Raw genomic sequence first — 24924 nt, 5'->3', positions numbered from 1 at the left:
CTTGCGGTATCAACGAGAGATGTGTGCTTAGCCTGGTCATGTGAACCCGACCCGTGGGGCTCAGATCACCTTCCCATTTGGTTAACACCAACACATACTGCGGGTCGCCAGGATGTCGTTTATACAGTGACTAACTGGGACAAGTTCCGACAGCTGATCTCAGAGGCACCATCTCAAGACAGCCTATTTAAACTTATGAGTGAGTGCTTACGGAAAGCTACAGTACAACGACGACGGAGTATCGGCAAACCAAATCCTGATCTAAAGCTTTTGCGGCTCCGCGCATGTCGACGGCGCGCTTATAGACGGGCACAGCGCTCTAAACGACGCACCGACTGGACTATATACAATCGCATTGATGCAGCCATACGGCGGCATACAAAACAGCTTCGTCGAAAGAGCTGGGAAGCTTTGTGTAGTTCGTTGCACACTGGAAGTGGTTTTGGAAATGTATGGCGCATACTGAAGGCTCTCCGCACTCCTCAAATCTGCAAGAATCCTACGGCTGCATTGAGCATAGCGACTAACCAGTCACCAAAAGTAATAGCGGAGGCATTCGCAGACATTTTCGTCTCTTCTGCATCCAGTGACACCACAATTAGCGACCTTCGTTTTTTGACAAGTCACAGCACCATAACCGCTTCCTACGGTCCAGCCTGCCAGATGGATGAGGCAGATTTCACTCTTGAGGAGCTGCGACACGCGCTGAGCCTCCCCAAACGCCGCACTGCTCCAGGCGAAGATGGTGTGACGTACCAAGCATTGCGGAACGTTGATAAGAGTTTCCATGACCGTATATTGGACGAGTATAATGAAGTATGGAGAGCCGGTGTAATCCCTGCTGAATGGAAATCGTCCGTGGTAATACCAATTTTAAAGCCCGGGCGTCCTGCAAGGCACCTAAAGTCCTACCGACCAATATCCCTAACTTCAAATGTCATCAAGTTAATGGAGCGAATGGTCTTGTTTCGTTTAGATGTCAGGCTAGAGGAGCTGAATTTTTTCCCTGATGTCATGAGTGGCTTTCGGCGCCGCCGTTCGGCTCTGGACAGCATATCAGACCTTGCTTCAGCACTCGAATTTGCTAAAGAAAACAAGCACTCTGCATACATGCTCTTCCTAGACATACAGCAAGCTTTCGATTCAGTTCCGCATAAGGCGATTATTTTCGCTCTTGCCACCGCGGGAATTTCGGGTCGTCTGCTACAATTTGTGCATAATTTTCTATCGGAGCGCCGTATGAAAGTGCGTGTCGGAGGAGTAACTAGTGAATACCGAAATGTGAAGTGCGGTGTGCCACAGGGCAGCGTATTATCGCCGCTTTTGTTTAACACCGTACTCGCCGCACTTCCAAGTCGTTTGCCTCGGGACACTGATTTCCCTGTGAGCATAGCTGTCTACGCAGATGACATTGCTCTGTGGATAAGCGGCCCTTCGCACCTTGGTCCGCGGCTTCGTGCAAGCTTGCAAAGAGCTCTCAACGCTACTTCGGAGTATTTGGGTGAAGTTGGCCTGCTCATATCACCTGCTAAGTCGGCTGCGATAGCATATCACCCTAAACAACGCGCTCGTCGAACGATGAGCCGACTGTATCTTGACGAAACGCCTATAAACTGGGTGCGACAACACCGTTATTTGGGGTTAATTGTGGATGATCGCATCTCTTGGCGTCCTGCCGTTAAATCTGTACGACGCAAATCGCACTCCCTCCTTAAGTATGTGGCCGCCTTGACTGCTCGAGGTGCTGGCTGCGACCAAACAACGGCTCTTCAGGTGTACCAGTCATCTGTACTCTCAGGCATGCTGTACGCATTACCAATTTTGAACATACCACATAGTTTGATGTCCCAACTGGAGCGAGATCATCGCGTTGCCCTTCGACTAATGCTTGGATTACCTCGTGAGGCGCAATCTATTGCATTACTCACTGAAGCGCATCAGTTACCCCTGAGGCTGCAAGCAGATCAGAGAGCTCTGTATCATATTGAGCGTCTGCACCGCGCATCGAATGGTCAATCGCTCCTTGATCGTCTCATTAACCGCCCGTTATCTCGAATGGGAAAAATGGCGGCTTTATTAATGAATATCACTACCATTTCTGAACATGCTGCTTCAGATACGTCTCCGCCTCCAAAAGGTATCACGAAACTCGTACTTCCCATTTACCTCACAATCCCTGACATGCACAAAAAGTCTGATATGGCTGTTTCGGCTATATTCCAATTGGCTCAGTCTCACATGTTCGAAAAGTTTTCAGATTATCTTCAAGTTTTCACAGATGCATCTGTACACAACGACGGTCAAGGCGCCTCTGCAGCTTTTTTCTGCCCTTCAACTAAAGTACGACGTATATTTCAAATACCTCATCCAGTTTCGTCAACAACTGCAGAACTAGCAGCGATTAATGTTGCATTGAAATACGTGCAAGAGGAGTTAACTACATCGAAAGTTGTCATCTTTACGGACTCCCGTGCTGCCCTTAGCAGGTTACAACGCAGTGAGCTTGATTGTCCACTTGTGCGCAGCATTACTGACTCTGCGAGCAAAATTACATCACGTGAGGTATCTGTCGTCGCTCAATGGATACCTTCACACGTAGGAATCGCCGGAAATGAAGAAGCTGATCGGCTCGCTTCAAGTTGCGCTCATAACAACTGTGACTGCCCAGAAATTCTGTGCAAGCTTGATGACGCTCGTCTCCTGATACGTCGCCACCTACTTAAGCAGCATCCAGATCAGCGTGTCGCAAATGGAACGTTCCCGCCCCGTGTTCGTGGTCGAGGCTTGCCTCGTCGCGCTAGAGCACAACTGCTCAAGCTGAGGGTTGGTTGCGTGAACGTGCACGAACGTTTATACAGACAAGGGCGTGTGGCAAGTCCATTCTGTGCGTCTTGTGGCTGCTACGAGACACTTCAGCACCTTATATTTGAGTGTCCCGCTTTCAGTGCGCAGCGCATGTCGCTAGTGAGCAACTATCACCTCCTTGGTCTGCGGTGTGCGACACTCGAGGAATGCTTATACCCCAGTGGTTGTGCATCTAAACGTGATCAGGCCCATCGCGCCCTACTAACCTTTCTGGAGCTAACTAACTTAAGTTCACGTTTGTAGCGTGAACGTTCAACATTCTGTAGTAGCGTGACCTTCAGTGACCGGCCCTACTGTGTGTGATCTGTACTGTGTCCCAACGCTTCTTCCTTCGAAGATGGGAAGTGGCGGGTTTAAACACCTTGTAGTGTATATTGTGAACCGACTACCAGTGAAACGGTGATTGCGTGCAGCTATACTTGACGTCTCATCGTGGAGCGCACAATTAGCCGCGTAGCAAACTAGCCATGGATGTGATTGATAATTGTGGAGGCTGTTCGATGCGGCGTCACTTTAATTCCGGCTGCAGAGTCGAAACTCGGCGGAACAACGAGCTAGTGTACTGTGTTCTACTTTAGTCTTTAGATTTGTCCTGTTGCTCTTCCTTTCCTCTTTCCTCCCTTCCTTCCTATCTTCCATTTCTGTGTTGCTGTCACCTCCCTTCAGAAGAGTAGGCAGGCGTTGTGCCCCTTCCGGTGGCAGTTGCCAGCCTGCTCCTCGCCTTCCCTTTCCTGTTAACTGTATATATGTGTATATGTGTTCAAAACAAATAATAATAATAATAAAAGACCAATATAAGATATTGTTATAGTTGATAACCCCATAATAGCGGATTTTAATAGTGTGGATTTACCTGATTTGCATTTTCGCATGTGTAAGTAGTACGACAGAGACAGTAAAGTTGCTCTGTTTTTAATACGTTTTCGGGAAAGGGTATTCAAATTCGAACGTAGATATTGCATTTCTTGAGCGTGCTTTTATGTTAAAAACCTTGCAGCTAGCAGTAGTTAGAGAGAGGCGCTGCCTGTTAATTGTCAGAGTTCTGCCGGCGTATTTACCAGGTTCCTAAAATATATTTTGACGTTTGATATATTTTGCCTTCCTTGCACGATTTTTCGTCACTGTCTTTGAAACACGATTTTGTTATGCTAACAGCTCAAAAGAGGCACTTGGAAATCATAACCAAAAAAATACTTGGCAATACATTCCTCGGAAAACAAACGCGTTCTATATGACCTAATTCTTCCACAAATCTACTTAGAATATAAAGGAATATATATATATATTTTAAACTAAGAAGGTTATTGTAGATAATGTATTCGATTCTCCCTTTAGAGGCTAATATATAAATGTAAACATATCTTGAATTTTTGATGTAGTATTTTTTCTGGAGGAGCGTGGATGCGGCATTGCAAAGAAGAAACAAGATACTGGTTCGGCGGGTATATTTGTTTATGCAAATGCGCCTCATACTCGAAGCAGGCACCGAGCCTTTCAATGCTTTGGACACACTTCGAAAACTCAACTCAAACTACTAATTTAGTCTTATTTGTCTAAGAAAACTCTTTGCTAAGCTGAATAGTGCAAGAACAATGACGTGAGCGTTCTCTATATGTGCTCGGCTTGCGGAAATCCGAGCTCATGGCTCAAGACTGTCAGAAAAGTAAGGAACTTTCGCGCGTTATGTGTTTAGAGTAAACTAAATTAGTCTTGAGATTTTATGACTGGGTGTTTCCAGCAGTTTCTCTCTACCAGTTCACGCTAAACTGGAATGAAAATGCTGAGGCTAATGTAAACTTATTTGTGCATTGCATTACACTCCACCTAAATCTTTATGAAAAATGCTGTTATGAAAGTAACTTTTGGCCGCCTTTCTCAGGTTAATTTACCATGCTGTAAGACGGTTTTACAAAACGCCCCCCTGACATGAGCCATTATGAGAACGGGTATGCACATATTTACACTCTGAAATGACCGCTGGAAGCAGCTGCCAGCAATGTTCATCTAGATAATCTTAGCTTGTTTTGCCTACAATCATGGGTCGCGAACTAATTAGGAAGAAGTAGGAAACAATGAAGACCTAGCAGGATGTAATCCCGCTTTGTTGTTGTGTTTGGTCTGTAGGCTACATTAATGTCGGCTGTTCCAATGCACAGTTTCAGAATTCTAAATACCACTTTCCACAAAAAATACACACTCACATATCACAGAAACACAAACATGCTGTCTGTAAAAGTTAATGTGAACAAAAGAAAAACGCAACAAACTTGCGTTAAATAAAGGAATATCTTGTCCACCTAATAGAACACAACTATCCTCTTACTACACGAATGTCACTTTTCAAGTAAGCCTGCTATCAAACGCTTAATATACATAGAGCTCACATGAATTGAGAAATTAAACTAATCGGAAAACTGCCGTCAAGAAAATCTTGTAGGCCTGAAGCATATCTATGTTTAGCGAAGCATAACCATGGACCAAGTATTGTCGCAATAGGAAATTCCCATCTGTCGAAGTGGCTCAACCTATCGCGAAAGTGAAATCAACGATGATCATATTGTGGAGAGTTTATGAGGAAGTGCTCGACAGAAGCGTCTAGGGTGTCACAATAGGTGCACTTAGACGTTGCCTTTTTTTTCACGCGGTGCAAAAAGCGAGGTGCCTAGGTGGTGTCCGAGCACAAACGGTGTTGCAAGGTATCTTTTGCAAACGGATAAAGGAGATTTTTGATCTAGGTAAACAAGCACCATTGTGTCTTTAGAGTAAATAGCCTAGGATATATTTAATTGCTTATTGTATTGCAATATAATGAAACTGATTAGATGTTTCATGCCTCCTTGGTATAAGAAAGCGCAGCTGTGTCGACACTAAACAAACTACTAATTGCGTGAAACTTGCCTATATATGACGTGCAAAGGACTGGAGAAGGATTGTTTCCCTTAATACGCAGGAAGTGAAACATAACGTTAGCCGTTTCCTAGTTGTTTCTACATATGAAGTACAGCTTCTGGAGTAAAACGTTCCCACTATTCCCTTGCAGGACATTTGCAAGCAGTTTAATATTCATTAGAAGCTGCCAAGTTATATCTTTTTGAGCTGTACCTGTCAATGTGTTCACGTTTACAGTAATTACAAATCTTCCGACACTCCACATTATAGGTACAAGCATGGCGGAATATCCAGTGTCAAAGCTCTGGTATGTGATATCAACAAAGTGGAGTTACATTTCATCTGAGAATGGAAACTCAGAAATGAAGACTATAAGTGCAGCTGTGTTTGAATTCAGCAGCTCATATAAGGTTATTTGCCACAATTAAAAAAAAGATTAAAAGAAACCCAAGAAACTGCGGTTGCGCTAACTACACTTTCTTCTCCTTTAAACCCATTTTGCCTAAGGCGACAAACTGAATCAGTGTTCCTACAGACAGTAGTTTCTTACAGAGAGCGCGTGTACGTTCGCGCATGTGCTTTCTATATGGAGGCTAAATGTACGTGCCATGCTAGTGCATGTGACCGTAGAAGTCAGCAAATGTTCAGCTCATGCTGTGCCCGTCATTTGAAGGAAGTGGTCGTACCTTTGAAAACAGTGAAGACGTAACTACGACTCCGCCTATTGTATAGAATGCCGTCTCGTCGAAAGTAGCCACATCGAAGCAATGTTAGCGAACGCTGTTTCGTCGAATGTTAAACAAAAAATACCATCAATGGCGAGAGCAAAACATACTAGAGGACAGGGCGGGTTCCGGACATCCTCATTTGCGTCATTTTCTCCAAGTTGAAGTCTTTCCAACTAGGCCAACAAGTCTTTTCTAAGGTTGAATCTCAGGACACCTTATCTGAGAAATTTCGTAGCTCTCGCAGCTACTTAACACTTTCGCTTCAGAAACGTAAATAAATCAATGTCAATTAAACGTGTTTGGCTGCTCTTGATCTATTGCTCGTGCCTGGACTACGCCGACATGCTACAAAAAAAATTAATGCATTCACTTACAAGAGAACAGACTGGTGGGCTATGGTTTGTACTGCATAACTTGAGGCAAAGCGTAAAAAAAAACACGAGGACAAGAGAAGGCAACGAAGACACAGCGCTACTAAAAACTGGTTACCACCACCCATATACACCATCGCTCAACTGGAAGAAAAAAGCCACAATCACACATAAATTTCTTTCAGGGAAAAATCATCCACCATAGGTCGCTACTGCGATAGGAACATGATTTCATTTTTTTACAGTGACACAGATCCGCAGCTTACAGAGTTATTATTTCTGATCATTTCGAATGCCTCGATGATTTCTCTAGTGACTTGATTTGGGTTTCTACTTAACACTTGTTGTTTGTCAAACAAGGCTTTACAGCCACAATGCGAGCAGTGTGCGGCTAGTTGACTAGACTTCACCAGATTATTAACATTGATATAATGTTCCCGTAAGCGGTCATTGAAGCACTTTCCCATCTGACCAATGTATTCCTCCCCGCAGTCTAAAGGAATATGGTACACCACTCGTTCTATGCACGAAACTAACGCTTCTCGGTGCTTTTTATTGCAGTCACGGCTCCTCTTTGTAGTATAGTTAATTTTGACGCACAAACCCGACAATTTCAAAGGGGATGAATAGACGACGTCAACGCCAAGACCATTCCCAATTTTCCTAATATTATGGATAGCTTCGTGCAAGTACGGCACGACAACCAGTTTTCTACTTCTGCTGTGTTGGACAGTGGAATCCAGGTGATCACGTTTCCTTAAAATGCTGCCAGTCACTGCTGTCAGCCTTTGAAAGGGGTAGCCCGCTGCGCTTAGGTGCGAAACTTGGTTTTCGAAGCTTCTGCGTACCAGGTGATGAGAGGTTTTTAGAAGAACGTTTTTAAAACAAAGATTAACGATTCCCCGCTGAACTAGTTTGGGTCATCACTGCTAAAACACAGAGGCGTACATGCCCGGTCAGTACAAGCGGCGCCCTACGCCATCGTATGTACGCGAACCGCCGAGGTGGCCTGCAGTAGGGGCGTCATGCAACTGCTCAAGAACTGATGTTCTGAGATGGCGTGGTGCAACGTGTAAAAGTGGTGGTCCTTCAGGGCCTATGATGCGAGGGTAGAGAAAGCCGTCGCGGAGCATGAACGTGCGCAGCGTCGGCTCCAAATGTCCAGAATTCAGACGATCAATGAGAACACGTAAGCAGTGCTCACGCCGCGTGGATGTAATGCAGATCAGAAATGGCCAGGACGCAAGAGTCGGTGTCATGTGCATCATATTCAGGGTGGTCAACAGAATGATGGTAGAGGCAGTCGGCGTTCTTGTGCAAAGACCTGACTTGTATAAAACAGCAAATGGATATTCTTGGAACCGTAGCGCCCGTCTACCAAATCATCCAGTGGAGACTTCAAGTGGGAAGAGCTAGGACAAGGCGTGGTGATTGATAACCACGGAAAATGTGCGGCCATACAAGTAAGGGCGGAATTTGGCAACTGCCCAAACTAACGACAGGCACTCCCGTTCGGCAATTGAAAAATTTCTCTCGGCGGGTGAAAGGAGGCGAGTGGCGTATGCAATTACGCGCTCTGGGTTAAGCTGTGATTGAACAAGTACTGCCCAAATTCCATGACGATTGGCATCCGTGTGAAGTTCAGTGGCGGCAGATGGATCATATGAGCCAGCAATGGGGAAGCCGTGAGCAAGGGTACCAGTGCGTAGAAGGCTTCGGTTTGAGGAAAGCGCCATGTGTAAGTAACGTCCTTCTTGAGTAAGTCGGTGAGTGGGCGAGTGGTTTCGGCGAAAATCTTGATAAGACGACTCAAATACGAGCATAACCCAACAAAGTTTTCTACGGCTCTTGCAGAAGACGGAACATGAAAGTTCTGGGGCGGCTTGCACGAACATTTAAATACGAAAATAATTACCATTTAAGAACGCCTTCTTGTGCTAACTAGGCGTTGTCAATGGAACATTCAAGAACGTGTTCTTAAATTCGTTATTGTTTCCGTTATTAAACGTTCGTGCAAGCCGCCCCGGAACAGCGCGAATCTTGTCAGAGTCGGGTTGAACACCAGCGGCACTGACGAGAGGGCCAAGAGCGGTAATTTGTTTGTTTGTTTGTTTGTTTGTTTATTGGTTTCTTTCCAATACAAGGAAAAAGCGAAGGGAGAGCTAAAGGCTACTAGCCTGACGAGGCCCTCCCTCCGCATACAGTTTCGACAATATTACAAAAGAGATTTGAGAAAAACAGCACACACATTTGTAGTTACACTCTACACAGTTCTATGTCATAGAGGATCTAGTTCATATCACTGCACACAAATATATAAAACAGATTTCTTGTCATAGATGTGACAGAACGGGAAAAAAAAACATATGAACGCAAATGCAAAATGTCAATCATCGTAGCGAACATATGAAAAAAGAGAAAAAAGGCGACATCCAACACACAGTAAAAGAGCACTGTTTTACAGACAAACGCTACATATGGTTTTAAATGAGATGTCACTGGTAGCGAATTTCTTTCTCGATAACCATTGTTTTGAATGTTTTTTTCTTAATCGATTTGTTGAGGTCGACATCATCTGGAAGTTTATTTAGAAGCACCGGAATTTGGTAATTTAAATGTTGTTTTCCATAATTCGTGCGTGTTCGAGGCTTTCTGCGCTCTTGCCTTCGAAGGGCGAGCGTGTGTGTTTCAGCGGGATTGCTAAATGCGTGTAGTTTATGTTTTTGTACATACTGCAATAACTTGAAGCAATAAATTTCATCAGCTCTTAGCAGAGAATACTTTACAAACAGTGGACCTGTTGGCAAGTCTTGTGGGTGTCCTGCATATCTTTCGAGTAGGCGAAGTACACGCTTCTGAAACTTTAGTATTCGGAGGTAGTTTCTACTAGAGGTTGTACCCCAAACCAAAATACAGTAGGAAAGTCTGGAATAAAAGAGAGTATAATAAAGAGAAACTTTAAGCCACAAAGGTATAAGTGAGCTTATTCTATACAAGCAGCCGAGCGATCTACTGAGCTCCAAAGCAAGATTATCAATGTGGGTGTTCCAAGACAAATTTTCTTGGAACCATACTCCCAGAAATTTTTGCTTCACCTCTTGTTTTAACGGAGTGCCCCGAAAGGTAATATGAATATCATTCTTCATTGGCTTGTTAATCGGAGCGAATATAATATATTTGGTTTTATTAGTATTCAACTGTAACCTGTTGGCATGTAACCAGTCAGAAAGTGACTCCATATACTTATTAACAATCTCCTGAAGCTCTGTAAGGGTACGTGCAGTGAAGAAAATATTCGTGTCATCTGCGTACATTATTAGTTTAGGGGAATTATAGATGCTACAGAGATCATTAATATAGACTAAGAATAATAGCGGTCCAAGAATAGAGCCTTGAGGAACACCTTGTTTAATTACTATTTTTGTAGTCGTTCCTTGGTGGACACTTACATATTGAAGCCTATTGCTTAAGTAACTCTCTATCAGTTTAAGGACGACGCCGCGAACACCGTATCTTTTTAGTTTAATTAATAGCACATCATGACACACTGAGTCAAAAGCTTTTCGTAGATCTACAAACAGTCCTAGCGTGTAAAGCCTGTGCTCAAAGTTATGTATAATATCATGCTTGATACTGAGAAGTGCGTCCTCGGTAGATTTTCCTTTTTGAAATCCGAACTGCATGTCACTTATTACCCCATATTTCGCAAAGAATTTTTCTAGTCTTATATTTATGGCCCCTTCAAATACTTTCGATAGAACAGGCAGGACCGAGATTGGCCTATAGTTGCTTATGTCTCCTTCAGCACCACCCTTGTGAATAGGACAGATGCGGGCTATCTTGAGCGAGTCAGGGAAGATTCCAGTCTCAAACATTTTATTTATTATGTCTGCTAGGATGGGGGATAGGATTTCAGACACATGTTTAATTGGCATTGCTTTAATTTCATCAGAACCAGAAGCAACATCATTTCTAATCCCATTGATAAGTTTGTTGATTTCGTGAGGAGTTACTGGTGCGAGAACCATAGAGTTCACTATCGTAACGCTGTTATCAACCAAGTTATGCTCTTCATCATTTTCCTGCTCGTACACTGCGCTCGTGGCAAAATAGGCGTTAAGGGCGGTGGCCGCTTCAAGACCGGTTAGTGTGCCTGTAGGTGTGACTATTTTTAGTACGGTACATTGTTCTTTCTTCCCAGTTAGATTTTTTACTTCATTCCATATTTTCCTAGGATCCTTACCTATTTTGGCAAAAACCTGTTCATAATATTCTACCTTAGCATTTTTAATTTCACTGCTCAGTTTATTTCTATACTGTTTGAAAGTGATTAGGGCATCTTCTCCTCGCGTTTTTAAAAACATATGGAACAAACGGTTCTTTTTTGTTATTTTCTTTAATAAGGAGTTGTTAATCCAGGGCTTCCGTATTCTTTTACATCTTGGCCTACTCAGTTCCGTTGGAAATGCTTGCGAAAAAAGCCATGCGACCTAACAGCACCTTGATAAGCATAGTTTTGAAAGAATGGGGGTTGTTCTTCAACTCTTAACCACGTTTCTGTGAATAACATCAAATTAAATTCAACGGTCAATGAAGTGAAGAAGTCGCGTAATTCTTCTTGTTTGTTTCTTATACTGCGCACGTTCAAGTGGAACACTCGCAATTGGTTCTGAGTAGTCTCTGCCAAAGAATTGAAGGCGTTTATAGTATAGTAGTGAGAAGAGTTTAAAGCTGCCATATTCTTGCTTGTTGCTATTTCTGGCATGTGGTTAATCACTTCACTTAGTTTCGCGGGACATTTTTTCCAGGTCACTCGTAGCGTTTATCCGCAAAGTTGCAGACTGTTCGTCCCTTCGAGCAAAGATTTTGCCACCGTTTGTCCACACAAACTTCCAGCCTACTTCACGCTTTTTCTTTGTCGCCGCACCGAGAAGCTGCTTACCATGACGGGTAAGATGCTCATTCACGTAGACTGGCTTAGATTCTTCAAAACCCAGTTTTGTAGTGTTAATCCGGATTTTTCTGGCCTTCTGAAGGACAGCATTGCGTTTTGTGCGTCGGACAAAACGAACGATGATATTTGTCTCATCATGTCTTGCAGTCGGCACTCTGTGGCATGCATCAATGTCGGCATCGGTAATTTCTTCATCCACAAGCGCACCAATCTTTTTAATTATGATCACTGGCTCGCCATCAAGTGGCACTCCCTTAATTTCGAGGTTATTTCCCCTCTGGTATTGCTCCAGCTCCTCGATGCGGCGTGACAGTCGCGCGTTGTCAGCTTTAAGATCTTTATTTTCTTGAAGCAAATTATGAATGTCATCTCTTAGTGTCCTTAGGTCCTGAATGTCTTCTTTCAGTGTCTTTACATCTTGCAAGCTATCTTTGATTGCCCTGAGCTCAGCTCTCAGCTCCCGCCGCAAGTCCTCAATCGCTTTAGCCGTTTCCCCTGGCATAATAAATCGATGCAAAAGTAAACAAAGATTTACAACAAGTAAATCAGCAGCAGACTAGGCCACATGTACATTCGGCAGGTGCGTTCGGCAGCGGTGCACTGGTATTGTTTTGGAATAGCAAAGGACAATGCTTACCTGCAAAGAGCAGATATGAATCTCAGTGACGTTGAACACAGGTGCACCGCTGCCGAACTGCCGTGAGGAAGGATTCGGCGATCCCTTTTAAGCCCAGCAGAAGATGCTTGCAGCCCTCTGTCGTCGCAAAACCAATGCTTGCGGTTAACAGCCGATGTCTGGGGGGCGTCAGTCTTGCCTTCACGTCGATCCCAGCAGTGCGGTCTGTGCTGGCCGATAGCAATCCTCTACGGCTTCTGCGATGAAAGAACTGCAAAGAGCAGATATGAATCTCAGTGACGTTGAACACAGGTGCACCGCTGCCGAACTGCCGTGAGGAAGGATTCGGCGATCCCTTTTAAGCCCAGCAGAAGATGCTTGCAGCCCTCTGTCGTCGCAAAACCAATGCTTGCGGTTAACAGCCGATGTCTGGGGGGCGTCAGTCTTGCCTTCACGTCGATCCCAGCAGTGCGGTCTGTGCTGGCCGATAGCAATCCTCTACGGCTTCTGCGATGAAAGAACTGCAAAGAGCAGATATGAATCTCAGTGACGTTGAACACAGGTGCACCGCTGCCGAACTGCCGTGAGGAAGGATTCGGCGATCCCTTTTAAGCCCAGCAGAAGATGCTTGCAGCCCTCTGTCGTCGCAAAACCAATGCTTGCGGTTAACAGCCGATGTCTGGGGGGCGTCAGTCTTGCCTTCACGTCGATCCCAGCAGTGCGGTCTGTGCTGGCCGATAGCAATCCTCTACGGCTTCTGCGATGAAAGAACTGCAAAGAGCAGATATGAATCTCAGTGACGTTGAACACAGGTGCACCGCTGCCGAACTGCCGTGAGGAAGGATTCGGCGATCCCTTTTAAGCCCAGCAGAAGATGCTTGCAGCCCTCTGTCGTCGCAAAACCAATGCTTGCGGTTAACAGCCGATGTCTGGGGGGCGTCAGTCTTGCCTTCACGTCGATCCCAGCAGTGCGGTCTGTGCTGGCCGATAGCAATCCTCTACGGCTTCTGCGATGAAAGAACTGCAAAGAGCAGATATGAATCTCAGTGACGTTGAACACAGGTGCACCGCTGCCGAACTGATGTCGTCTAAAGGGGCACTTGGATGAGCTCAATTGCCGGAGCGCCGGAAAACAGCAAGAATAGCCGATAGAAGCGTTAGATGACTTGTGAGTTGGTGAAAAGACTATGACATCGTCCAGATAACGCAGACATGTGTACCATTTATAGCCGTGAAGTAAGGAGTCAATCATGCTTTCAAATGTTGCCAGGCATTGTGAAGGGCGAACAACATAACCTTGAATTGTTAGAGGCCGTCAGGTGTTGCGAAGGCAGTTTTCTCACCGTCCATGTCATCTAGCGAGATTTGCGAATTGCCTGATAAGAGGTCTATTGACGAAAAGTACTTGGCTCCATGCAAGCAGTCCAAGGCGTCATCAATACGCGGCAAGGGGTAGACGTCATTGCGTGTGATTTTGTTCACGTGTCTTTCTGTAATCCCCACAAAAGCGCCAACTGCCGTCGTTCTTCTTGACAAGGACAACAGGAGAAGCCCACGGTCGGCATGATGGCTAGAGAACACCTTTAGTCAACATGTAATCGACTTCTCGTTGTACCACTTGACGTTCAGCATGTGAAACAAGGTACGGCCGGCGGCGTATCGGATTGGCGTCTCCCGTGTAAATACGATGCGTGACCACCGATCTCTGGGCTGAAAAACGGCCGTCCAGGTAAAAAATGTCGGGGTAAGTTTCCAAGAGACGGTGGAGGTCAGCAGCTTGTGCCGGAAGATCAGGTGCAATCATCTTGATAAGTTTGTCTTTGAGAGTCGGTGAACCGGAGGTTCCTGTAGACGGCGACGGAATTTTGGCGTCAAGAGCCGATATCTCGCAATTGTTCCCAGGCCCCCAAAGACATGCCACGGGGTGAAGTCTGAGTTCCTGTAACAGTGAGCACGGTATGGGGAACGCCGAAATTTCTTTCAAGCAGTATGCCAGCGGTGGGACAGAGTACAATAGACGCCGTCAGGAACAGACGGAAACGACAGTAGAGTGGCGTGCGTAGTGGCTTCAGGCGACAGGCGGATGTCTTCGGAAGAGCATAACCGTTTTTGTGTGACTCGTGGACTATATAGCATCCGCGGGCAGTTCAAGCTGAATGACACTAGATGTACAATCAGAAGGCTGAATGGGACGATAACAAGTCTAAGCTGAGTATAACGTCGTAAGAGCATTGTTCGAAAACGGAAAACAAAACGGCCATTAGGCGCCCCGCAATGCCAATGCGAGCGGTGCACATACCAAGCACGGTAAACGTTCCTCCGTCGGCGGCGCGGAGGGTGCGTGATGCAGCAGGTGTGAGAACTTTGTTCAGGCATCAGTGCAATTGGGCATTCAGCTCGGATACGTGCGCGCCAGTGTCAATGAGTGCTGGGACACTGACGCCATCGACTAAAACGTTCGTCAAGTTCTGTTTGGTCGGCAAAGTGCTCACAGGGTTTTGCAGTCGAGTCTTCAATGCAGCGTCGCCTCCGGGAGCTGCATCACTTAGTTTTCCGGAGATGGGCGTCGGAGCTGCATCAGGGACGGTGGGCGACGAGCCTGCGGCGATAAGGACGATGGTCGACGATCTAGTGGCGAACGGGACTAGTGACGTCGGAATGAAAACGAGGGACTTTGCCAATGAGTACGAGCGTCATTGTTTGGCTCTTGCGGTGTCAATGGAGGCCGGTAACGACGCTCGCTCTGTTCGGGGCAATATTAGACAGTTTTAGCAGGGCGTCCACAGCCACCCAAGTACGCTGCGCGAAAGGTCGTGCCTACACCAGTCAGCAAAAGTATACGGACCACAGGTTCACTGTGAAAATTGAATTTCTTTGTAATTAGCGTGCATAAACTGAAATAGACTAGTACAATGGAAAGTTCGCAGTGGCCAGTTTGGACTGCAGCCCTCAATTTCAAGTTGTATTAGCAGCCAGAGAAAAAAAAATCGGCCTTATCGCGCTCTCACTGGTCCGTATACTTTTTGTCTTGGGTGTACGTAGCGAAGCGCCCTTTAAACACCAATAGTTGGCCGCACGCAAAAGTTTAGAAGGCGACTGCTGACTTCCACGCTCAGGAGCCTGTAGTGTGCTACTCAGCGCCGCCATATGCCAGCTTCTGAAACTGTGTAGCCATTATCATCAACCACGAAGTCATACCACAAGACGGAGTCATATTTTTGGCCGGAGTAATATCGAAAAATGCGCTTTAGTGGACACGCGAGAGCGCGTGAGGACGTCCCGCAAAGGCTGCACAGCCCGCCGCGCACGTTACGCAGCTTTTGAAAAGCTGCGGGCGCTCGCAAGAGACTCTGCTTGCTTCTGCGTACTGCGCATGCACACTGTCGCCTCCGCGCGTTTCCAGTATACGCAGAGTTGTTGCAGACGCCCAATTAAAACTCTAATAACTGGTGAATGGCGGTCGCAGAGGAGAGGAGACAGTATGGTTGTTTCAATGGCGAGGAACGTGACCGATACGCTCGCAGGCAGAACAGATAGGCCGATCGTCTGCGGTTCGCCACTCCGCTTTATTTCAGTAGCATTCAGGATATCGAGGACCAGTTGATGGACCTGGAGCCTGAGATAGCTGTGAAGCGGCAACGGCTCATAGAGAATGAACTCCAAGATTAGCTAGTTCTTCGCGGACTACTGCCTACAAAAATGATGCTGTAGGAAAGTTGTTCGATTGACTGGGATGGGAAAATGGGCTGCAGGAGCCATGGGCCTCAAGTTCCCGCCGCACTAACCACGTCAGTTCATCTGATGATGATGGCCGCTGCACACCTAGCCTATCACCACAAGAGGACGTCGCAGCTCTGTTTGACAGACATGCGGACGGCGTTGCAATACGGCGACTCTTGGCCTGCTCAAAGCGTTGACTCTTTTATGATGTCCTTTACTATTCCACAATGTTTGCACATGAGCAGGTTGAAAGCGTCGTCAGCGATCCCCTTCAGTATATGCCCAACCTTGTCCGACTCAGCCATATCGCTGTCAGCCTTACAGCACAAAGCCAACACGTCTGGCATAAGAGCTGTGTGATTCTGTGGACGTCTGGGCGAGGGTCGGTAGTATTTTTCTTAGCGGTGCCCTTCCGCCCGGCGGGACGGCCGAACAAGTCCCTCAGGTTCTTTTCACACGTGTCCCCATCGTTACAGGGCCGCTCACCAGGTCTGGACATATTCAGCTGGCAAGCTCAGAGCATACGATGCGCCCAACGATGGTGTTTGCAAAGTATTACATCGCTACGCGCAGCGGAAAAGCCTGAAATTTTATTCCGAACGCCGTTTTCCCTTTCCATCGCGGCGACCGAGCTCCAGGCCAGACGTTGACGTGCACGTGTCCCTGCGCCTATGTACTCGTGTTCGCAGTGTGACGTCAATCATCGAGACACGTGACTTCAAGAATTATTTAAGGCAACATTTGTTACTTGCGTGATCTGTTCCTTCAATTGACGAATTGAAGTTTACACAAATAATTAAACACACAAACAGATGTCTGCGTGTTTATTGTTTTACTTCGCTACGAAGCAAGAGCAATATGTAGTTCCATTTCGTCTCCTTCGTCCCACGGTAGTGCGTTCATATGCGCAGGTACCGAAACTATGCCCTTTTCTACCATGTTCCAGCGCATGATCATGCTCTGCAATCCGCTTGCGTCTCCCTCATTCTTCGTGTAGCACTGAATTATAGCACTAGCCATGCGTCCTCGTAAACAGCGCGCAAAATCGCGCGCTGCGCGAAACGAGACAATCACAACAGATAGCACGCGACGCTGTCGGCGGAAGATCGCAGCGCCGAAAAAAAAAACGGCGAGACTAAAAAAATGAAGGCGGCGCCGGTGACGTATGCGGCACGCGATTCTCGAGGTTCGGTAGCGGAGAACGCAGGGAAGTAATTTCTCTTGCGGAGTCACCAGGGGACGAGTGAACAGAGTGTCTCGCTTGGCAGTGGAGTTCGCTTGCTGAAATCATGGGTTCGCGGTCCTGATATATTTCTATCTCGGCTATTATTGAGCCGGTTTCAAAAAAAAAAGAATTTCCGGCAACACGATCCTTATAGGACACTAAACAACTTCCAGCGGATAACCAAAATTCGCTATAGGGCCTGGTGAGGGGCTTTTTACGCTCTTCCTCGTGGTTGTCATACCACATCTTCGCCGTGCCTTGTAGGTAGAATACCAAGTTAGCCAACAAATTCGTCGGATCTCATTTGTCGTGGGCACTTACACGCTCATACACAGCGATCCGCTCTTCCAACGTTGAGGTGGTCGGTGCCGCAGAACGCTGGCGGATCCCGCGGCTGAGCCAGCACAACCGTCGGGGTTGTAGGCGTTGATGTGGGCCGCGCCATGTCGGGTCGCGTTTCGTCCGTCGTGTTATCCAGTCCGAGGTGACGACCACTGTGTAGCTCCGTTGTTATTTCTCGTGGGTACTCCGCATCTCTCACCAAGTTGTTACATTGCAGAAGGCACATAACGCTGTATTTACAACATTTAAAAGAGACAACGATGCATAAACAAGATGGCTGTCGAGACCGTTTCCACCTAGACAAGTTAAATCGTCTTCTTTTGACTGGCGCCACTCTTGGTTGCCCCGTATCAATATTTAGCCCTTAGGGAAAAAGCGAGTGCTTCTTTTAAGTAGGTAGTAAGGGATGTACGGTCTTCCTTGGCTGTGTTCCTGTTTTGACGTTCATGTTTACCATTCAACTGCCAGCCACTGAGACATGGAAATTTATCTTTTATTTTATGTTATTCCTACTGTCAGCATAAGTTCCACAACAGAAGCTGATTATTTGGGAAAAGTACGAAATAAGTGAAGTAAAAGCACACTTAACAAAATAAATAGTCAAAAATTACATACAAGCGATACATGCATGTACTTCAGACGCACCAATTTATAATCCACCAATCTGAAGTAGCATTATCTATTAGAGACAATTGCCTTAGAAATGCATCTTCAAACGTTTTTATATCATTATACATTACTACAGCATTTGTAAGCTTGTTCCAAGCATCCACTCCCCTTACAATAAATGAATGTGCGAAGGGCTCCCTTTTGTAGATCAATGGCTTTGTGTGCTTTTCATGTTTTGTGCCCAGCCGTGATTTGACGGGAATCGATTGAAAACTTTATTATGCCACTGAGCTGGGATTAAAGTTTTCGAAATTTCGGTTTTGTAATGGCCATGAAGTATCCGAAACAAGAACTTCTGACGTTGATCCTTTGTCGCACAGTTAAATTATGGGGTTTTGCGTGCCAAAATCACTTTCTGGTTATGAGGCACGCCGTAGTGGAGGACTCCGGAAAGTTCGACCACCTGGGGTTCTTTAACGCGCACCTAAATCTAAGCACACGGGTGTTCTCGCATTTCGCCCCCATCGAAATGCGGCCGCCGTGGCCGGGATTCGATCCCGCAACCTCGTGCTCAGCAGCCCAACGCCATAGCCACTGAGCAACCACGGCGGGTATTGTCGCACAGTTAGAATTTCGGCTTTTATTCTCACGATTGATACTGACTGTTATGAAAGCGCCCCCCCCCCCCTCGCCCCCCCCCTACCTCGCGCGCCACAGGAGAGGGCACGCATCCGGGCCGCGTTCCTCGGTCGCACACACGGAATTAAACCGCGTTCGCCGGCTCGCCCGCACAAGCTGTCACTCATACGGAACTTCACGGCGACGCCGGCGGCGATGGCAGAAATGCGCCTTAAGTGCCCATACAGTTTCTATCGCAATAAAAACTTGGACGCTTAAGATTCGGCTTTCAGAGTGGAACGTGGTAGCATTCAAAGATCCATGACTGCTTTTCCGCCTTCCCGCCAACTACAGCTTATGTAACCGTAATGTTTACTGGGAAACGCTGGCGGCGAACGCTGTGCACGAAGACGAACTTTCTGGTAGAAACGCGGCCTCTCGTGTGGACTGAGCCCATAGGTGGTGGATAGCCACGCGAAATGATTTGCATAATTTTCAGACGTCTGTTGTTTTTTCTCACGTTTAAAATTTAAGTCTGAGAAGATTTTAAATACATGGCACGCGCTATGGGTGTTTTGTTTCATAGCATTTGTTAGTGGGCTGTCATTCTCAAAATTCCGTGGAATAACTTTGTCTAGGATGTAAAACAACGTGTGAGCAACTTTGGTGATAAAGTGGTGTTGCAATATAACCCGCATATAGCACATGTCATATAGCAAGGCGTGGCATATAGATATACGGGAATTATATAAAGGATTTCTCGCTCATATAGACAACTCCTCCGACACCGACGCCAAAGGTTCTGCAACACGGGGTCTTTAACACTATCGCGTTAGAAAGAAGTTCATGCCACCCCCCCCCCCCCCAGCTAAATATACAATTTCTCAATTCTTGCTGAAGTGAGTCGTTCCTTTTAAACTTTAGATTTCTTTGGCTCTTCCCTTTCACTTTGTGGTTTTTGCATCTCTGACCGTTTCTGGAACGAGATTCAATGTGGGTTGCTGTGTGTGCCTTGGCAAGTAGACAGCGTCGACCACTGTGTGTGCCGAATAGGCAACTTGCTGCTGGCTGCTGTCTGCCCTATGGTGGGCAGCTTCGGTCACTGGATATGCGTCATTGGGCATGTGGCTAAACAGACAATTTCAGCACTGCTTATGTGATATTGGTATGTGCGCCTTCTTGGCCAATTCCCATCGGCAACAGACACTTCCGCGCCTAGCACGTCACTTGGCGTGTAGCCACTGCAACAAAGTTACAGCCAGGATGCTATCTATAGTGACGGCTATTGCAGTTTTCACTGGGTTTCTGTGTTTACAACAAGCTGTAATTTGTTGTGGCATTATGGTTGGCATTGGGATTGCCATATCCTGTGTCTGCTGATGTGCCAGCCAGGTTTGCTGATTCACAGACGGCATGGTGATAACGAGCCAGCCGAAAAAAAAAAGCTGTCGATGACATCGATGATCATCTGTAACATCTTCTGCCGGATTTTATTATTTTTTTTTCTCAAAGTGCCGCCGCAGGTAACGCGCATCACGAACAGAGGCCAGCTGTTTGAAGGCGAGTCCGTGGAGCTGGAGTGCATCACTTCTGGCTCGCGTCCGCCGGCTGAAATTACCTGGCAGCTGGACGGTGACCTGCTCTCCGACGCCTACCTCTTTGTCTCACCCGACGAGAACTCGACCACGTCGGCGGTGAGCTTCACACCCCGGCGAGAACACGACGGAAAGCTGCTGACGTGTGAGGCTGCCAATCCGCTGCTGGAGAACAGCTCACTGCTCGACGAGTGGAGGCTCGTCGTTTATTGTAAGAATGGCTATGCCTTCTCTTTTGTCTATTCTCGCATTATCGGTGTCGCTCCAATTAACCGCAAAACGCAGAACCGCAAAATCAGCAGAACCTTTGACGCGCTTCCCCATGCGTACGTACAATCCAATACAGTAAGAGATTTGGGAGTAAAAGCGAGAACTGGCAGAGTTGGTACATATCGTTGGCGTTTCTACATGGTATAAACACCACCAACTAAATTTTACGCGTCTACCGTTCTTTCGCGCTGTTTCTTTATGAAGTGGAATGTCACAGGAGTTCTTCGTAATTGTGTCTGGAAGATTGAGAATGCCGAATATATCACGTGGTTCGCGACTGCAGACTGGGCAGTGAGAAAGAAGACAAGTACAAGAACATGAATAGGACGTAAGAATAACTGCTCAAAAGATCCCTTATATATGAACTTTAGAGCAGGTGAAAATACCAAGTGATGCGCGAAGAATTTTTTACCTTACGTAAACAGCTGTGTTCAACGCATAGAGCGGAAATCAGCCTTTAGTGACCCTAATTAACATCCTTCTGAAAGCTCCTGTACTCATATCGTGATAATAAATCTGATGCGCGGTTTTCATTGGTTCCTTAAGATAACTAATTTTTGAAAATTCTTCATGGATATTGGATTTTAGAGTAGCTTACTTCAGGGCCATTCTACTGTACTTTTTTGCCGCTGTGTCAATGCATTTCGCTAGGTACTTCCCGTCACTATGTAGCTTGTATCTGGATTCAGCGGCTAAGGAGCCGTGTTGGATGGGCTAGGTGCAAGGGAAAAACAAAGAGGAAGAGGTAGTAGAACGGTACACTGACGATACGCAGGGGGTATTGCGAAATCCTCCGCAGGAAAGGATGGACGGAGAGTGAACCCTGACTATACCTCGACGTACATGAAGCCGAAAGGCAATGCAGCTTATCATATGAGAAATGCGCTTGCTATTTATTGAACTCAAAATTTATTTACAGATTAATGACAGGTCCACTATTAAGTTCATAAAGCTAAAGAAAGAAAATATAAAAGAAATTCTGAAGAAACAATCTGCCATGGCCGTGGGAGACAGGAGAGACAGGGCTGCGCGGCGTCTACACAGTCGAATCTATTTCCCGTAGATGGGGACCTCTTCATGGCGGAGGCACCTGCTTCTTACGCGCCGTTTCGTGTGCCGTACATTCCCACGTCAGGGGTGCTATAACGTAAAGCGTTTACGAACTTTTCTATTCCATTACTGGAACGAGACCACCACGATCAGCCAAAATTTTGGGGGGCCACCCCCACTTTTGCTTGTCTGTCACGCGTCAGGAAAACTGCGAAAGCTACTCATCTGATTTGGCATGCATACACTGATTATCTGTAATTAGAGAGAACTATAGTCTTTCGTGCTGTTAGCCTCCTCAGCCTTCTACTATACTATTGCTCATAGTCTCAATTCAGTACAAAGTAGAAGCGACCCTATAAACACGGTATTTCTCATCCTGTGGCCTACGGTGTGATCGAACCTATGTGTACGACGAACGATAATCCTAACTTTAATATGAAGTGGGACGTCAATGCGTTCACGTATAAAATCACGTACACCACTGATACGAAAATCACGCGCACAGCTCAAACAAGCTTTATGTGAGATAAGATTCACCTCACGGAACGGACCGAATAACACACACACACACACACACACACACACACACACACACACACACACACACACACACACACACACACACACACACACACACACACACACACACACACACACACACACACACACGTACGCCTTTCTATGTATAGCCACACAGTCGCGTATCACGGGAAAAAAATGCGCGCAGCATAACCCTCAAAAAGACGCCACTACGTTTTTGTTTGGCATGCGCAAATCCAGTAACAACGCAACAAGCCATGGGACGATCAGACGACGAAGAAACGCGACAGCAGATGACAGCCATCGTCGTGTAGTGATTCACTGGAGATGGTTATTCTTAACCCCCGCCTAACATCAGTTCTTCGTGAAAGGATGTCACTCCCGTCTTTGAGTCACTTCTCGCGATTTTATTTTTGTCTTTTCCTCCCCTCACCTAACACTTCATAACCGTTTGTGAATTCAGTGCAAGAACTTCCAGCCGGAGGCGGCATAATGGTGATCCGCTTGTTCTGCGCAGTAGCCGGGCCAAAATGACGTCATGAAAAAGTCGACAAGTGGGGCCTGCTATTGCGAAGTGAGCAATGCGAAGCGTTCACGACGCTAAGCGTGGTCGATAAAGCGCGCCGCGTCAACGAGATAAGGATTTGCGCCGCTCAATCTATGGCGTCTTGCGCTCCCCCGGCGGCGCACAGCTCGATTACTTAATTCAGTTCTTTTGGACGAAGCTACGGCATTTGTGTTTAATTAGCCGTCTGGGTGCATATCGTATGGATTGTACTGAAGGTCGGAATGCGCTCAACATCAACGCGGTTTTGCTTGTAGCATTAGGCTGACAACTCAAAAATGCTTTCATTTATGTGAAACTTCCATATTTAGGTTCAGCCACAGCGCACGTATCAATAACTCCTTAGACTCGCCTCGACTCTGCCTCAGTGATAGTTCTGGCTTCAGACGTTTTAATTATTCGCAAAGAAAGTGGAAAAATACTTATCAAGCATGCGGTCGGACAAGAAGACACATTCTCTTCAATGATATTCACTGCATGCTTAGAAGAAATATTCAGGCTGTTAGACTGGCCAGGGTTAGGAGCGACGATCGACAGCAAGTATCTCAACAACCTTGAGCTGGCCGATGACGTCTTCCTGTTAAGCACGACTTAGGATACATTGCAACAATTGATTGAAGACCATAGCCGAGAAAGTACGAGAGTAAGTTGAAGATCAATATACAGAAGACAAAGGTAACGTGAATAGCTTGTGAAGCGAACAAGAACTAACGATCGGCAGTCAACATCTAGACTTAGTGCAGGGGTAAGTATGTCTAGGTCAGTTACACACAGGGAACCCTGATCATGAGAAAGAAATTTATAGAAGAATGAAGAGTCGGAGTGCACACGACTGGCATTCGCAAATCATGACTGCGCGCTTAACACTGTCGTTTAATAAAAAAGAGTACAATCATTGCATTCTACCACTACTAACAGATGGGGCAGAAACTTGTAGCTTAACAAAAAAACCTTGAGAACAAGTGCAGGACCGCTGAAACAAGCGATGGAACGAAGAATGGTAGACCTAACGTTTAGAGACAGGAAGAGAGTGGCGTGTCTCAGATAGCATGTGGGATAGTGCTAGTTGATAGCTGTTTGAATGTCGGCCAGTGCCACCTGAGTCCGTCGTAGGAATCGCTAGGTGGTTTGCATATCATGTGTAAAAAGAAAAAAATATTGCGCAGTCCCCCGCCTACATTATAACTGCGGTCACAGAGTTTAGGAAGTTTTACCTATGAGCTACTCAATTTCCCTTCCTTTGCTGCCTGATTTAAACGAAGAAGCAATTATGAAAATAAAACAATGGCTTTCTGTGGACGACACAGTAAAATTTCTTGAGCACTAGCTGATTACCAGAGCTTATAGAGATTATCACCCTGACGATTTTTTTTTGCCTCCTGAACGCCTACAAAACACGAAGAACATTATCAATGAAATTGTCACTCGAAAAACACCCAACAAGCTCTTCGTGATGAACTTTTATGAAAGCTTTCCACAAACTGGATAGGCCGCAGAAATATATTAAAAAATCAGAAGGAACACTACTTGTGTTATGAACAGAAAAGAGTCGCGTGCGTATCGAGTGGCAATTCATTTTGAATGGCTCGATTGAGCACTTTCCAATGTAACACTGCTAACCACCATGTAAAAAATACATGTGCAGTGGTTTCAAGTTTTTTACATAACAGACAATCAGTCGTCTACTGAGGAAGTTTCTATTTTTTCTCAGCGCATGTTCTGACGGGTAATGTGCTTGTGTTGTGGTACGCTGCCATCAACCACGACCATCACCATCGTGATGCCCACTCCAGGGTATGCGGCCGTGGCACGCGGCTCAGCCTCTGCTCACTGTCTGGCTCAGAAACCACGGCCCGGAGTTCACATTGGCGCCCAACGCGGGACCTGAGTCTAGTGTGTAGCTTGACTAGGAAATTCTTAGTGGCAGCTGCAACTAGCACTTTCTGCCATTTTTAGTTCATTTATCT

General features: G+C 46.1%; 1 protein-coding gene across 2 annotated transcripts in view; it reads left to right on the top strand.

Annotated features, from left to right (window-relative positions):
* Nucleotides 1-24924, top strand: part of LOC142582647 (cell adhesion molecule 4-like) — a 90874-nt gene that overhangs the window by 16925 nt on the left and 49025 nt on the right. For both annotated transcript variants that reach the window (XM_075692568.1, XM_075692566.1), the window contains exon 3: nucleotides 20450-20743. In XM_075692568.1, coding sequence (XP_075548683.1) covers nucleotides 20450-20743 — 294 coding nt within the window. The remainder of the gene's footprint in view (nucleotides 1-20449; nucleotides 20744-24924) is intronic.

Source organism: Dermacentor variabilis, chromosome 5 (genome assembly GCF_050947875.1).
Source record: "Dermacentor variabilis isolate Ectoservices chromosome 5, ASM5094787v1, whole genome shotgun sequence".
Classification (NCBI taxonomy): domain Eukaryota; kingdom Metazoa; phylum Arthropoda; class Arachnida; order Ixodida; family Ixodidae; genus Dermacentor; species Dermacentor variabilis.
Note: the sequence above shows the minus strand (reverse complement) of the source record. Positions and strands in the feature narration are given on the sequence as shown.